The 16534-nt window shown below is 44.4% G+C and overlaps 2 protein-coding genes across 3 annotated transcripts; one reads left to right on the forward strand and one right to left on the reverse strand.

Moving 5' to 3' along the window:
• On the forward strand, nt 14-9544 carry TVP23A (trans-golgi network vesicle protein 23 homolog A). Of its 2 annotated transcripts, XM_021412255.1 has the most exons (7): nt 14-180; nt 283-362; nt 4555-4699; nt 5580-5669; nt 7439-7564; nt 8835-8964; nt 9367-9544. In XM_021412255.1, the coding sequence occupies exons 1-7, from the start codon at nt 172-174 to the stop codon at nt 9426-9428; spliced, it is 642 nt and encodes a 213-aa protein (XP_021267930.1). In that variant the 5' UTR covers nt 14-171; the 3' UTR covers nt 9429-9544. The 2 variants fall into 2 exon arrangements, with proteins under 2 accessions (XP_021267930.1, XP_021267929.1); XM_021412254.1 differs by having other exon boundaries at nt 14-362.
• NUBP1 (nucleotide binding protein 1) lies at nt 10496-15577 on the reverse strand. The gene is made up of 11 exons (XM_021412253.1): nt 15417-15577; nt 15242-15343; nt 15020-15156; nt 14733-14801; nt 14161-14193; nt 13542-13632; nt 12917-13071; nt 12174-12284; nt 11963-12065; nt 11174-11257; nt 10496-10659 (listed from the first exon to the last, which is right to left on the reverse strand). The coding sequence occupies exons 1-11, from the start codon at nt 15448-15450 to the stop codon at nt 10607-10609; spliced, it is 972 nt and encodes a 323-aa protein (XP_021267928.1). The 5' UTR covers nt 15451-15577; the 3' UTR covers nt 10496-10606.

A 16534-nucleotide genomic window follows, 5' to 3' on the forward strand; every position in this document is an offset into this window, starting at 1 on the left:
CGCCCGCCCGCCCGCCCGCCGCCAGGCGCCGCCGCGCACCTCAGCGCGGGCAGCGAGGCTCCGCCGCGCCTCAGCCCTGAGCGGGCCGCGCTCGGCGCCGCCAGGATCCTTTTCCTTCTAACATCTCCGGGCGCCGGCAACCGCCACGCCCGGCAACCGTGCGGCCGCGGCATGAAGCAGGTAGAGGCGCGGGCGGGCTGTGCGGGGCGGCGGGCGGTGGCGGCGGCGCGGCCTCCCCGCCCCTCGGCGCTGACGGGAGCGCTGTGGGGGTCCCCGCCGCAGGCGCTGGTGGACGACACCGAGGATGTGTCTCTGGACTTCGGCACCGAGGAGGAGCTGGCGCTGCGGAAAGCCAAAATCAGGTAACGGAGAGCGCGGCGGAGCGGGCCCCGCCCCACCGCAGGCTCTGCTCCCGCCGGCCCCTGGCGCCGCGTGACGCTCGGGCCCCGTTCGCGGGGATGGCAGCGGGAAGGGCCGCGGGTGGCACAGGCCCCGACCCGCACCGCCCTGCGTGCCCGCAGCCGGCCTGCCGCCAGCAACACAGAAACACAGCCGCCACAGCGGCAACGTTCCGCTTGGAGCTGAAGGGTCCGCAGCCCAAGGCTGCCACAAGATAAGGTTTATCATAGCGTCATGGAACGGCTTGTGTTGGAGCGGACCTTAAGAACCATCAAGCTCCATCGTCCTGCCATGGGCGGGTTGCCACCCACCAGACCATGCTGCCAGGGCCCCATGCAGCCAGGCCTTGGGCACCTCCAGAACTTCTCTGGGCAACCTGTGCCAGCCCCTTGCCACCCTCTGAATAAAGATTTTTTTTCCTAACATCTGACTTAATTTTCCCCTCTTTTAATTTAAAGCCATTCCCTCTTGTCCTATTACTATTAGACTGTGTGAAAAGTCATTCCCCCTCCTGTTTATAAGATCTCCTCAAGTACTGGAAGGCTGCAGTGAGGCCTCCCCAGAACCTTCTATTTTCCAAACCAAACAGGCCAGCTCCTTCAGCCTGTCTTCACAGGAGAGGTGCTCCAGCCCTCCGATCATCTTCGTGGCCCTCCTCTCGACCTGCTCCAACAGCTGTCAAAGGGAATTGCACATACACATGCGCTCATCAGTACCGCATGTAATCAGCTTCAGTTGATACTGCTCTCCTCCGTCGCACCATGCCCCAGATGACTGCGGTACACTGCAACATTAGCATGTCTTGTAGCCATAAAGAAAGTAAAATGTGACACTAAGCCTGCACAGCTTATCTGAGGCACACAAATAGTCATGCAGCTTTACAGTACAATTGTTCAGCTTTACTAGCATGTGGTGAGGTTCTTCAGCCCTTCCACTGCTATATACTTGCAGCAGTCCAGCTCCATGCTGAACAGCCATGACACAGCATTAACATCCCCGGAACTGTTTTGCGTTCTCTACCTTAGCAGCAGGTTTGAGGAAGGTTTGTATTCTGTTTTGTATTGTGGTGCGGTCCTGGAGCATGTGGCTTGAATGGTGGTGACTAAACTGGGAACTAAAACTTCCAAGTCTTGTATGTGCCAGGCACAGCTTCACTGTAGAAGCAGACTGGAGTCAGTGGGAAGTGGAACTGTGCTGAAACACTTATTTCAGGCCTACAGCACCAGCACCGTGCTGCAGAGATCTGTTCTGCAGGTTCATGCTCCCCAGTAACCACATCACAGTGGGCTCACTTTGTTTAGATGCTTATTTCACTAGAGACTGCTCTTCTTTCTTACCCTCATTGGGACAGTGCTAAAGGATAACCTCTTACTGAAATATTTCATGCTGTAGAATGCAGAAATGAAACTGCTCAGATTCTTCAGAAATACAAAAACAGACTTCTCTGTGAGCAGTCATTTGCAAACAAGCCTGGTACGCACCCATGTCCTGCAGAACTTCATTACCTATAAGAGGGCATAATGACATGTTCCAGTCATTTGCTTTTATTCCATTTTATCTCAATTTCATACGTCTTGAACTGGGGGTGGGGGGTTAGATTTTGCAAAAGCCATGACGAGTTCTGCATTCGTGATTCTCCACCATGCGTGCAAGTGCTCTTTAGAACCAAAAGATGCACAGGTAACGGTGCAGTGGTAGCTGCTTCTGTTAGGAGGAGATGGATCACCTGCACAACCTTTGCAGCTCTGTGCAGTATCAAAACATTAGATCAGGATCAAGTAGGAGCACATGCTCACTTCTGTTTCAAGTTGGCCAAGATGATCGAGTCAGAGGGCCTGGTTGCTCAAAATTCGCCCAAAGACATCTGAAGTTCTGGGCAGGAGGTGCAGAGAGCGGCATGCAGAGCTGCTGTGGCACTTGGAGCAGGTGCCTGGACAATGCTGGTTCAGTGGTACGTTGTAGGGCTGACCCAGTTTGATCCCTTAATACAGGATCCAACTAAATTCGTAGGAGTTCATTCCTATCTTAATAGGCATCATCCTTGCAAATGGAACAAAGTTATTAATGATATAATTGGTAATAATTTAGTCTTATGAGAAGTTAGTGTGCTTTTAAAGCCTACACTGTCCTCCATTAGTACAAGAAATCATGTTAGTTCATACAATTTCTTAGATGCTATTGCATTTCTGGAAACTGTATTTTAAGAAATGTATAAAGTAAATTTGAAAATGTATTCACTTAGAGCTGTATAGTTTATGTCAAAAAGCATGCAGAGGCTTTGCCTTCACGCTTGAACAGTTTTCTTTATCTCGGATTATTCGTTAAAACTGCTGTTCCTATATGGCAGAAGGGAAATGCACATTTGTTCAGCTAGATGAGGAAGCGAACAGTATGAACTGGATTTGTTTAGCTTCAGAATTTTATTTATTGATTAGCATAAAGATGGGGACATTTTCTGCGATGGAGGGAGCCATGCAGAGAACAACATGCCAGTGCTCAGAGGTCTACCTCTTCCTCCACTGGGACCTGCAGATCTGTGGCTTTGGCCTGAGCAGCCGTATTTTTGTGAGGGGCTTGACTCTGTAGTCCCCATAAAAAGCATTCAGGGCTGTAACAAATGTGGGCCTCTTGCTCCAGTACTGGTTGTCAGAAAACATCCTACCAAGTCTGTCATCAGAACAGTGCCAGTAATTCCTCATCACACTTCCAAAATAAAGCACTAACTTCTCCAGAGTTCACCAGCATAACTATAAAAGCTGTCTGCCCTGCCTTCTGCAGGGTTGCAGTCTACAAATAGCCTTCATTACTACAACACACTGTTTGTGCAGCTGAACTCTTACATCACGTCAAACAAGAAATACCAAGGCAGGATCTGCTTGTGGCAGCTCGCAGTACTCCTTCCGCTTGTGTAAGAAAAAACCCCTTTCATTTCACATGTCACATGTTTATCTGTAAGTCAGAAGATTTTTGGAAAGTTTGTGGTTAGTGTGGGCATAGGAGTAAATGCAGGCTTCAGCTGTGTGTCATTCTTGCTTCTCCAGTCAAGCACGCTTACTACAAGCACAATATTTCCATTATATAATAGTTGATTTCTAGAATAAATAGGCACAGAGTAATAATATTACAATAAGGAAATACATATAACTCTTATAATTTAAACTCCATTTAAATGTATGAAGATTTATAGTTACGTATATAACTTTTCATTATACATAATAGAATAAGAAATAAAATAGTTAACAAAGGTTTGGGCCATACTACTGTTAATTGCTTAAAGAGGTACAGGGGCTTAATGAAACAATCACAGATGGAAATAAACCATCTTATTTGGAAAACAGATTTTATTCCTTGTAGTTTCAAGGGAAGAAGTTACTCAAGTGGAATGGCTTTTAATTAACTGTCATTTTAAACTCACAGAAACAACTGCACAGAACAAGTTTATGCACTTGGCATATTACCCTGAAAATTGCACTGTGCGTATTGCAGCATTCCCCCAAACCCATGCCTTACTGTACAGGCCAATATTCAACTCTGTACGGGCAGTCCTTGTACTGAAATTACCCTTAATTTTGTTGTAGGTCAAATTTCCTTTGCTAAGCAAAGCACAGATATGCAGTGAAATTAATGATCGTTCATTCAGAAGAATTGTAAACTTCCTGAATTGTACTCCCCCTGTAAAAGGAAGTGTTCAGTTTCAGTTATTCCATATGAAGGTTCATTTTGTCTTATTCTGTATGAATTTAATTCCAGAGAGTTCCTGGTCTTGTTTTCAAAGCACTTTTGAAAGATGCAGGGTCTGTCTCAATTAATTCCTTTATGCTCAGTGGTACAGATGGAGGAGTTGGGAGTGCAGTGCTGAGTGCAACCACAGATTGCTAAATACAGCAGCACGAAGCTCATGGAAGTGCAGGTTTTGTTCCATCTTTGAGGAAGCATTAATAACACACAGCACCTGCCATCTTTTAGCTGTGGATTGGAGGTTGGTTATTGGAAATATCATCACTTTGATAATTCATCAACATCTGAGATAACAGCTACAAACTGAGATGCCACTGTAGACCAGAAATAATTGTACTACACTGTTAGCATATACACTATATATACACTTTCCTTCTTGTCCCCTAACTTCCTAAGTGCTCTGTGTTGTTTTTCCAGGCACCCACTGGCCACCTTTTTCCACCTGTTTTTCCGAGTGAGTGCTATTATTACCTACTTGTTCTGTGACTGGTTCAGCAACAGCTTTGTTGCCTGTTTTGTCACTATTCTCCTTCTTCTATCCTTTGACTTTTGGTCAGTTAAGGTAAGATGACCCTGAACAGTAATTAACTTTGAAAGTATTGTTGTGCCATTAAAAAAATAATAATAATAAAAAGGGAAGATATATACTGAAAGGGAGACATACTTTGTGATCAGTTGATTTATTAAATGGGTCTAGCCCATTTTATACGAGATTTTACGTATCTTAGTCACTAGTGTAAGTTACTAACACGGTAAGAAAGTTGCCTTGCTACAGGCAGATTTGTTTGTATACTTTGTATATCCCTAGGAAAAAATAAAGAGCAGTTTTCAGTGAGGATGCAAAGGACCCCAGGGATGGCTGTAGCTGCAGTGCTGAGCAAACAGCCCCCAGGGAGCCCCGCTGAGGCCGCAGCGCCCAGTGATGGGCCAGGAGGTTGGTGGGGCCAGCCCAGAGTCCCCAGGGGTACAAAGAAGAACAAGGTTCTAGTCCTAAGTGAAACACGGCTGTGTCTCCAGCATACTGAAAAAATACAGTATTGATCCGGGTTCAAAAATACTTCCTTAATTTGTTTGCTTGATTCCAAGCAGCTCACTTGCTTGTAATTAATCTTCCATTTTTTTTTCCAGTGTGTTTTTGGTTGGGGTTCTCTCAATAAGAATTTCTCAGTCTTCTCCAAGTAACTGACTTAGGAAAGGTGCACCCTATCGTTTCTTATCTAAGTTAATGTCATTGTGCTAATGATCAGATTAGGAGAATGGGTCTCTCCATTTCTATTAACTCAGCTGTCCTTAGTGACTGTTGTGCACAAAGTGACGTAGCCTTTAGAAATAAGTTTAGTATTTGATAAGAAACACCATTTTCAGACATGCTTGTCTTAATTTTAAATGTTTTCTGACAAATGACGCAGCTGGTTAATGCAAATAATTGTTTCTGTCACTAGAATGTGACAGGAAGACTCTTGGTTGGTTTACGCTGGTGGAACCAGATTGATGAAGATGGAAAAAGTCACTGGGTATTTGAAGCAAAAAGGGTAAGGATGATAATAAAAGGCACATGACAAACAGTGCATGTGAAAGCTTGTAATAGCCATACTAATTAAAAAAAAAAAAAAAGGAACAAATAGAGCTTCTTTGTAACAGTTACTTTTTATCCAGGTGCTTTATAAGACAATGTAAGTATCACAGCAGATTGTCAGATCCTGGCATTCAGCAGAAAATGGGTCCTGCAAACATTTTCATCATATGCATCAGCAGAATAAATATTCACACCATAGTTCTCTACATATGACACATTTCTGTTAGTACTGCTATTTTATTTTCTAATGAGAACAACTTATAATGAATCCATCTTCCTGTGGTTATTTACAAAACAGAATTATGTTCAGGAAAGAACTATGCTGAAAGCAAGGCTGAATAGTTCAAATTCACTTCTTAGAAGTTAGTGTCTTTTATTCATGCTCATGGAGTGTGCTGGGCAGTAGCACCCAGATTCTGGAGCGTTCTAACACTGCTAGTGCTGAGCAAAGAAACCCCATCAAACAGCACTTGGCATTGCTGCTAAGAGTCAGGACTGCCAGTTCCACAGTTGTTTGCTAACACAGCGTCCAACCCCCCAGCCAGAGAAGAGCTTGATGGCACAGCACGGAAGTGCTGCACAGCAGGGCATCCCTTTCACGCAAACCCAGCGGCGCGCACAACCTGGGAGCTGAGCCCAGCGTGAGCTGCCCCAGAGATGCAGGACAGGAGTGCCCCGTGGCAACCCGACGTGCAGCTGGGGTGGGGGCTGGCAGGGACGCAGCAGGCAGCGTGGCTGCACACCAGCATGAGGATAACAGATGTCAGCCTTCTGCCTGTAATTTAAGTGAAATCTACAACACAAGCAAGTCTGCAGGAAAGCAGAGAAGCTGGAAGACCTCCAGCGCGTCATGGTTTTGTCGAGTTGAGAGAGACAGCAAGAGCTTTCTTGGCACTTAATGTTACTGTAAAATGAGTAAGTGCGTTGCCTACTTCACTTACTGCAGTTTGTCAGTCAGCCTACAAGTATGAAGTCAGCTCACCTCTGTGGGCTCAAGCCTTCAAAGACTTCTGGCAAATAGTCTGATTAACACGATTATCACAGTAGCAGAGGAAAGAAGATATAATTAGAGTGGATTGTATTTTTCTTGTGGTTTACTGATGAGAACTCCTTTATCAATGCGCAGTCCTGGAGTAAGCGCTGTTCTCGTACTTTCCCGAGTCACGAGCTCCCCTCCTCCCTTGCCAGTCCTCTGGCAGCTTTTCAAAATCTCTGTGGTGTGGGTTTGCTTAGAAATATTACAAGTCACTCGGCACCAACCAGCAACCAATTCCTGGTGCACTGCTGCTGCTGGGACAGAAGTTCAGCCTAGAAATGCTACCAGCAGCTGGGGTGTGCTGGAACACAGTAACACGCTCCAAACATCACAGCTGCCTGCCCTTTTCTTTGGGAGGGCTGCAGCCTTTTAGGTCTTTCAGATGTGGAATTCTCAACTGTATTGACTTGTTTCTCCCCTGAGCAGTAAGTGCTAGTGCAGCATCACTGCCTTGTAATGTGTCAGTAATTCTGGTTATACGGAATGAAAGTTCTGTTTGTAACACTGTCTTCTGTTTCACGCTTCTCTCAGGTCTTAGTAAAGTTGGAATCTGATGTCAAATTGAACTTAACTGTAATAAATTAAATTTATGTAAAGAAGAAACTTATCAGTTCCTCCTCCCTTGCTGATTTGTTACTTGTTGTGGGTTTTGTTTTTGTGACTAAAGGTTTCAATAATTTTCTCTGTAGGTGCCTACAATAGCTGCCTCAACTGAAGCTGAAGCTCGAATCTTTTGGCTCGGCCTCATTATCTGCCCAGTAATTTGGACAGTGTTTTTCTTCAGCACCTTGTTTTCCCTGAAGCTGAAATGGCTGGTAAGTCTGGGGCTACTGAATGAACGACAGCTGACAAGCAGTGTTAGCTGAGGGAAAACCCAGATCTGTAGCTTTGCAAAAATCTGTGGATCAAGATCTCCAACATTACAAAAATCCCATTAAAAACTAGAAATCAGAAGAATTTTCTGCAGTCAGGCCCTGAACTTAGGAATAGAATTTTGAGCCCGGCTCTTACTATGTTATCAGCTGTCAACAATTTCATCTATCTCAAGCAGACCACCTTAAAAGGCTGGCAAAATTGCAGCCTCGTTTTTAACTATAGCAGCTTACTTTTCCCCAGTATATGTACCCCATATATTGCATTATGCTAAGAGACTTTATCTATGAAATCTTCATGTACACTTTTCTATTAAGTGTTTGCATAATCACCATAGAATACATTTTGTAAAGTTCCTCTCCTAAGTATGATTTCATTATTGATTTTTAAAAGAGATAAAGAGCCTTGCATACATACTGCTCCATAACGAATAACACCTGAGATTACATTTTATTACTTAATGGAACAGGAAATTGATCTATGGGTATGAGTTGATTGCAAATAATTAACTGCTTTATAGTGACTCAAATGGTATCACTAAAGAAATAGTTCAAATTAAACCAGCAGTCTTTCTCCACCCTTAGTTTTCAAAACCAGAGGTGATTTGCTGACCAAAGAGCTAATTGGAGAAGGGACCCAAGCTAGCAATGAAGATGCACGTTGCTCATATATTCAGCAGCCAAGTTCCACAAATGAAAATGCAGTGGCTTCCAGGAAACTAAGTTTTGCTGAGCCTATAGCACCACCAACAGTTCTGCTTATTTCTGCTGCCTGCTGCTGATGGATATTGATTCATATCCATTGAGGCTCTTTGTAAACCTGCAAGTTACAAGATCTTACTTGTCTATAGTGAGGCATTTGTCAGCTAAATATGTCTGCAGGGCTGCTGTGTATCTGCTTATGAAGCTTCTAGATACAAATCAGGCTTAAAGAAGTGAAATGATCATAGAATCAGTTGGATAGGTGCTTTTTTTTTTGAATAGGAGCTTAAATATTTCAAGATACAGAATGACCTGAGCCAGAAAAAAATAATTATAACACTTTTCATAAAAGGGATGACTGTTTAATATGAATGTATTTCTTTTAAAGTCATTAATTATTTGAAGGGATATTCCTTTTTCTTTTTTAAATGCGTATGCATCTATTTCCCATGCCTACAGTCTACACATACAGCAGTGCATTCATCCCTGCTAAACTTCTGTTTGTCCACAGGCTCTTGTCATAGCTGGTATCTCCCTTCAGACCGCTAATTTATACGGATACATCCACTGCAAATTAGGGGGACAAAAAAGCCTCAGCAGAATAACTTCAAGGTTTTTTCTCACAGCAGATGTTCCTGAGGGTAAGTATTAAGCTGGTCTGTCAGCTGCAGCCCACGAAGTACCAAATGCTGACCTGCCTCATACTGGTGGTTTTGGCTGTTTCCAGACACTGGCTCCTAACGTATCTTCTGGCAGGGCTCTCATGATTCTCCAGCATGTCTGTCTTGCTAACTCCCACCACGGGCTCGTACCCAAAGTCAGTTTGCTCTGTATTCAGGAGCCAGCTGAAGCTTCGTGGCTGAGCAGCTTCTAAACCCTATGAAAAATTTCCTCGAAGTTAAATCCTCAGTACGATGCTTTCTGAGGTAGCATAATGCCTAGGCTGCTCAAAGAGCTATCTTAAACCCTCAGGTTTCCAGCAGCCTCTTCCCTGTGTACACCAGGCCACGCTAACAACTGCCTTTCATGTTTTCATTCTCCAGGACAGACCAGGAGAATTTCAGAAGACCGCACTGAAGAACATGGAAAGACACGCACCAGATAATCATTTAAGTTAAGGAAAAGTAAAAGGATGAGCAGTAGAAATACTCATTTGTTAAAGCTGTTTTTCATATGGAATTATTGAAGTAAAGCTCTTCTAGAATTGCCTGTGTGAAATAATGATTTCCTGTCATTTGTGTTTAAGAGTCTCTTAAACCTTTCAATCTACTTCAGAATAAAACTTTCCCCTAAAGGCAGTTTGCTCAGGCAGGAAAAAGCACTTATGGTCTATGCAGAACTTCAGAAAGTAGATGCTGTCTTGAGAAGAACCTGTAAACTAACCTGAAACTCTTGGATTGCCCTGAGAATTAGAATGCAGTCAAAAGATGATCATTTTAGTCATTTTAGTTTGAAAATTAAACAAGAGCCTTTTCCTCTTGTACACAACACGGATTTCCCAAGTCTGCGATTCCTCGGTAAAAAGAAGAGCAATTACAATTGTAAAAGGGCAGCTTGGTTAGGGATTATTATTATTTTAAATGTTCAGGCTTAAGATCTAGTACAAAGAAAAAAACAGCATCATGCAGTCACAGTTATGTTGAGGTAATCAAAATCCAATAATCTTATTCTGATGTGTACAGTAAATAAAATACTGTACTATTAACTGGAGCCTGCCTAACCTCTAGTTGTTTTAAAACTGAGGCCAATTGTAAGGAAAGAGGACATCAGAGAGAATTCCACTCTGAAGATAGATCTTTCCCACTGAAAAGAAGAAGATACTTATGTGATGTTTTTCAGTAAGAGAGAGAAACGTGGCACTGCAATTCATCCTACTGCAGAAGGCAGGACAAAGTGTACTGCACATGCATATGAGACTCTTCAGACAGAATGTCCCAGTGTCAGCAAAGCCTATTCTATGCTCAGCTTTGTGAATCAGATTTTGCCTATGCATGTCTTCAAAAGCCAACTTCATATTCAGGTTATCAGTATGACAACAACGGATGCAAACTGCAGCTTTGTAACACAGATGAAGGGTCATTTATTTTATTTCATTAGCGTCGTAGCAAGCTTTGAGACCAGCTGTGAACTTGAGTAACCTTGAATTATGGAAAAAAACCCTAAGACAATAGCATTAATACTAAGAATTTATTTGCAATGTACAAAAAGAATACATTCCTTATATTAAGGCAAAGCATAAGTTACTTCTCTGTAATTACATATGAAGCATATTTTTTATTCTACTCAGATAATCTTTTCTTCTTGAAAATGGCGTTGATCGCAGTACTCCTGAATCCCTGGGGAGAGGGAAGAAGTGATCTATAAACAGCAGTCCCACTGCCTACCAGGCATCAGTCTGTGTCCTGCTGCTGACACAGGTTAGGCTTTCATCACAGCCAAGCTGTGTTAGGAATTTTGTTGGTATTCTGAAACTGGCTTGGGAGGTAGTTCTGATGTAGTTTTTGTGTAATTGCAATCAGGAGGAGGAATGTTACTCAGCTGTATCATACTTAGGAGGCTCCCCTCAGTGGCCTCCTGACGAATTGCTTGAGAGCAAGCAAACACATCTTTTCTGAGAATTCATGATTTAAGCAAAAAAATGAAAGCAGTTATTATATACAACTTGGTCACCACTTTGTGAGTCTGTCATAACTAATGACCAAAGAAGTACACGTTTACTTGCACATGACATTCTTAATTGCTATGCACATGTACCCTTGTTTTTTGATGACGTGTGGCAGAAAAAACAATCTCTAGCGCCTTTAATGCATTGCAGAAGGGATTCACCTTCACGGTGATTTTAAGACTTACTTTGAATTATGTTCCTGTAAGATGATGTAGCTGGAGACTCAGGCGCTTCAGACAAGAAAGATTGGCCTTTGTCACAGCTTTTTCCTGGAAGGACAGGGAAAAGCATGAACACAATGCAACAGGAAAAAGGGAACTTCTCTTTACTTGCTGCTCATCCCACTATCAGTTATACTCCTCCAATGAACCCCTGCTATCTACTCCTTTTAAGGATAATTCTGTCAGTGACGGAGCTACAGCTGGCAGTTGTACAGAGGACCCCTACCAGCAGGAAGTTTCAGTCATTACTTTCCAATACTTGGAAGTATTGACCTGTTCCTCAAGTCATTAAATCACGTGTTCATTTCTATTTGCTAGCGGGTGATGAACCAAGCTGTCTCACAGTCCACAGTGGAATCTGAGTCGTGCAACTGACAGTGAAGACAGAGCCCTAATTTTAATATTTACTGTTGCCAAGTTGCTGTTCTTCGCAGTGGTTATGAATTTACTAATTCTGTGTTTTCAGGTGATTACACCAAAAAGACACCACGTATTTAGAATATGGATTATACAGCTGAGAAGATGTGTAATATAATCCTGACCAAGATGAAGCATCAGGTTAAGTAAGTTACCCCAGTATTTTTCACAGCATGGTATGCTGTACTTCCAGTAACTTTTGATTCAAACAGATGTTCTATCTGACAGAGAATATTTACCTGAGACACAAGATGTTTAATGTTCTGTAAGCCAGGCTTCCCAGTAATAACACCAGCACAGTTTTGAAGTTGTTGCAGTACAACACAGTAACTTTACCTATTTGAGGATCGAGGGGCACTTGACCCAGGAGGGAAACATTCAAGTTCTGGCACATCTTCTCCGCGCCTCCAGTAGTTGGGGGGAAGATCTGAGATTCTTTCTGGGACAAGATGAAAATAAGAGTTACAGTACTCTAATTCTGAGAACAAGGGATTTTTCCATAGCAGACAACATCGAGATAAAGAAATGCTCTAAGACACAGCCCTACCTTACATTTTGGACAGATAAAGCCACTCATGTTCTCCACAACACCTATGATTGGCAGCTTCACTTTATGACAGAAGTTGATTTCTTTCCGTACATCCTGAAGTGATACTTCCTGAAAATATTAGGAAACAATTCTACTTTATAATGAACTGTTTATAACGAATTGTTACTATTCCCTTTGTATTGTGATGAACAGAAACCTGTGAATTTGATGTAATTTGAATTTCAGCTCCCTAGGGACAGATTTTTCTTTAAAAAATGTGCACCACAGAAATATGCCATTTTCTATTTGCAAGCCAAACTTTCCCCCAATTTTAAGTCCTTGTGCGACTTTGCTCTGCTCTGACTGATTTATGGAAAGCATCCTGCAGCTGGGAGGCAGCACTTCATTAGCTGTCAAACAGTGCACATCTTATCATTCAAATACTAAACTTACTGACTTCTGAGCTTTAAGCCACTGGTGACCAAATTACAAATGCAGAGTGATGCCAGCTCTAATCCTGAAGAAGGAAGTGAACTAATGAATTTCACTTCACAATACAGATCACAACAGCTTTTGATTGTGAACCACTCGGCGGTGCAGTAGCTCACTTAGGTCCCTTACTCCATCGAGGCATCCACCTGGCTCATAGAACAGCCAGCTGCACGCACTAAGCAAGTCAGTCAGCTCCCTTCTCTCAAACACAGATTCTAAACCAAGGACTTGCCATGATGCTTCTGTCCATGGAAATTAAGATCTCTTACCTGAGGGGTAGTAATTATGACAGCGCCATCGATGCGCGATGCACTGAGGTACTGTACAATTGATAAGTGTTCATCTGATGTGCCTGGAGGGGTGTCTACAATCAGGTAGTCAATTTCACCCCAGTCCACATCGCGAAGAAATTGTTTGATCAACCCTAGAAGAGAGGACAAGAATGTGGCATTAAAAAAATTAAAATCCTTGTCTATTTTGGTCTACTTCAAATTTTACAGTCCAAGTATGCAGATTCTTCCAACTATAGTCAATGTAGGTACAGAAATACTTATTTTTCAAAGAATTAAAACAAACAAAAGACAGAAACCAAAACCCAATACTGCATTTGACCCACTGTATTTATCATTCAAAGAAGCTAGAGAGAATATTGAGAAAATGTTCTCTGATGAAGGTGGAAGCTGTAACGTAACTGTACTCCACAGCTCTGGCTCTACTCTGCAAGAAAAATGATGAAGGTACGGTAACCAGTTACTGAGCAGTCTGGAGTATTCACTGGTTTTTTTTTTGCCATAGCTTACTATATCAGGTTTGCGTTATTACCCAAGTAAGCTCACCACCAGATGTTCATTCTTTCAACTGTGTAAGTTGTTGCTGAAAACCTTGGACACGTACCGTTCTTTTTTGGTCCTCTCCAGATGACAGCATCATCAGGACTACTGAGCAAGAACCCCACTGACATGACACCTAAGTTTTCTTCAACATACTAAAAGAGAAGAGAAACTCCGTACAGAACAGCAGAGAAAGGGCAGAGTGACTAACTCTGAAAACAGGCTTGATAGAAAAAGCAGTTTGAAGGGGGAAGAGACATTCAGAAAACAAAGGCAGAGAAGCTCATTTTGACTTTTAAACAAAGGACTGCACAGGCTTTTCTGCAGCACTGACCAACTACATTCACAGACTGACAAAAAATGAGTTGTATTAAGTTATGCAGTGTTTGATGGAATCACTGGAGGTGGTGTAAGGATAAAAGCAGGGATATACTAAAGGTGACCTTAAACCAAGAATACCTGTCATTATCCCTGCATATTTTTTAAAAATAATTATTGCAATGAACAAAGGAAACCGAATACAGCTGAATGATACAGCCTATTGCTGGACTGCATAGAACCTGGGTATTTATGTCACTGGAATTAATAGAAAAAGCACGCTGTGCTTCTCCCCCCGTCCTTCCGCTCCCTAGAACGGTGTCAAACCCAGCCAGCCACCTTCAGGAACAGCTGCACCAGCTTACCACTGGAGACCATCCAGATCCACTCTGATGAACCTGAAAATTGAAGAGACACACACAAAGTTACACTAGAAATTAACGCAGAAGTTATGTAAAAGATGCACAGGAGACAGAACGGGATAAGAAGACCTCTGGCCTACGGATGCAGCACTTTTTTATTGGAACAGTTCAATTAAAAATTGCAGAAGAGCCAGATCTCCATAATAAGTGAACTGCCGAACCCTCTTGCTGGAAACCTACCCATGATTTTATATAAACACGTGAAATATTTCAGAGCTGATAACGGGCATCACGCTGACAAGACTCAGGTTTAGTACTCACTGATAAGCAGCAGATACAGAACAAAACCTGCCTGGCAGAACTGGTCACCTGCCTGCCCACGATTCTTGAACAAATGAAACCACACTGCTCATCGGCCATCTCACCTTCTTTAGTCCCTTGCCCACCAGTAGGTTTCCCAATAAATGACCTTACCGATGCCTTAACTCTACGTGAAGCTGAAGTCTTAATGAAACATTAGGAATGTTTTTAAATAACACATTTGATCTCTCGCTACAGAAGCGGTCAGAGCGCACCTGTTCTCCTTCCAGACCCATCATCTTAGGGATGGACGGCCCACAGATGTCTATGTCCAGCAGGGCAACCTGGAACACAAAGCAACAAAGACTCGTGGGAACGTGCCTGCACAGCATCGCTGCCAAAGCCAAAGCCACGCAGCAGACACACTCCAGCGAAATAAGCTGAAAGCGTCGGTGGAAAGACGATAGGGCCCAGCGTACCGCAGCCCCGCAGCGCAGCCCCACGGGACGCGGGCTCCGTTCAGCCCCGCACGCCCCCCCGGCTCCGAGCCGCCGCCGCCCACCTGCTTGCTCTCGTCGGCCGCCAGCCCGTGAGCCAGGAGCGCGCTGAACGTGCTCTTCCCCACGCCGCCCTTCCCGGAGAGCACCACGACGGTGTGCTTCACGCCGCGCAGCCTCTCCCGCAGCTCCGCCGCCTCGGCTGCGGGCGGCACGGCCGCGTCAGCCCCGGCCCCAGCGCGGATCCCCCTCCCCGCAACCCCCGCCCCTCTCAGGGCCTGTCTCACCCGGGTCCGTTACGGCGGCGCCGGCGGCGCAGAGCTTCTGGTTGGGGCATCCCTGGCAGGCGGCGGCCCGACCCGCCTGGGCGCTGCCGGTTCCCGGGCAGTCTGCGAGGGAATGCGAGAGATGAAGCGCAAAGTACCGCAGCGGACAGGACCCGCTTCGCGCCGCATCCCTCACCCTCCGGCTGCGGCGCGCCCGTCGCCTCGGCCATGGCGCCCGCAACACGTCACTTCCGCCGGTCTCATGGCGCCCTGCGCGCATGCGCCTAGTGCCGGGGGTGGCGGTACCCGTCGTCGCCGCTGGGGGGCGCTGCAGGGCGGGCGGGGATAGCGGCGGCGCTGGGTTGAGGCACGCGGCTGGGCGTGCTCTTGCGAGGAGTTTATATCTACGGGGTTATCTATCATTTCAATAAAATAATGCCACTGCTACATTTCTCAGCAATTTTGAGTATCTGTGGAAACCGCAGCTGTAAAACTGAGACCCCGAAGGACCCCATCTGGGCATCCTCTGTGTTCAGCAAAGGACAGCCGCTGCCCCTGAAGGCGATCTGAGCAGAGACGAGCACTGAGCCGTGGCACCGCTCTTCCTCTTTTCTGGGGAAAAATAAAACACCGCTCTAAGTAACTGTCCACCTACCAAAAAAGCCGAAGTAGGAAAAGAAGTCCTGAAGCGCAGTTAGGGGATGTGGGGAGCTGGCCTCTGCTTTCAGTTGTTATAGTCTGTTACGCAGTTTCCATTTCAAGGACATTTACCTCAGGTGCATGTCCGCATGGTACATGCAGAATTCCCAACGAAAGAGCAGCCCTGCTTCAGGCCTCGGCTCGGTACAGCGCTTCAGGTCTGTGCTTCCTTTCAAACACATGGATTAGATTTGCTGATGTCAGCAGCCCTTTCCGCATCTTAAAATGAGGTACGTGGTCAAATGTTTCTTTTCTGTGGCCAACAGATCATTTCCCAAGATGATACAGAAAATTCCCCACAAAGAGCACCAAAAAGGGAAAATAAACCTCTTCCTCGGATCCCCCTTCCTCCTGAGACAGCAAGGCCGCATACATTTGTACATAGTTCTCACCCCACAAGAAGATAAATGTAACTTAACAGTAACCATTGGATGGAAATTACCTCTCCTTTTTTTCAGCTGGGCTGTAATGTCATGCTAGCTGGCTGCAATGTAATGCATATAAATATGTATCTTTTTATTTTCCCAAATTAAAAACAAACAAACAAAAAAAACAACCATGAACAAGCTGATTCATAGGTGTGTCTGGAGAAGAAGCGATGATAGCAATTGTCTT

The sequence above is a fragment of the Numida meleagris genome, chromosome 13, assembly GCF_002078875.1.
Source record: "Numida meleagris isolate 19003 breed g44 Domestic line chromosome 13, NumMel1.0, whole genome shotgun sequence".
Lineage (NCBI taxonomy): Eukaryota > Metazoa > Chordata > Aves > Galliformes > Numididae > Numida > Numida meleagris.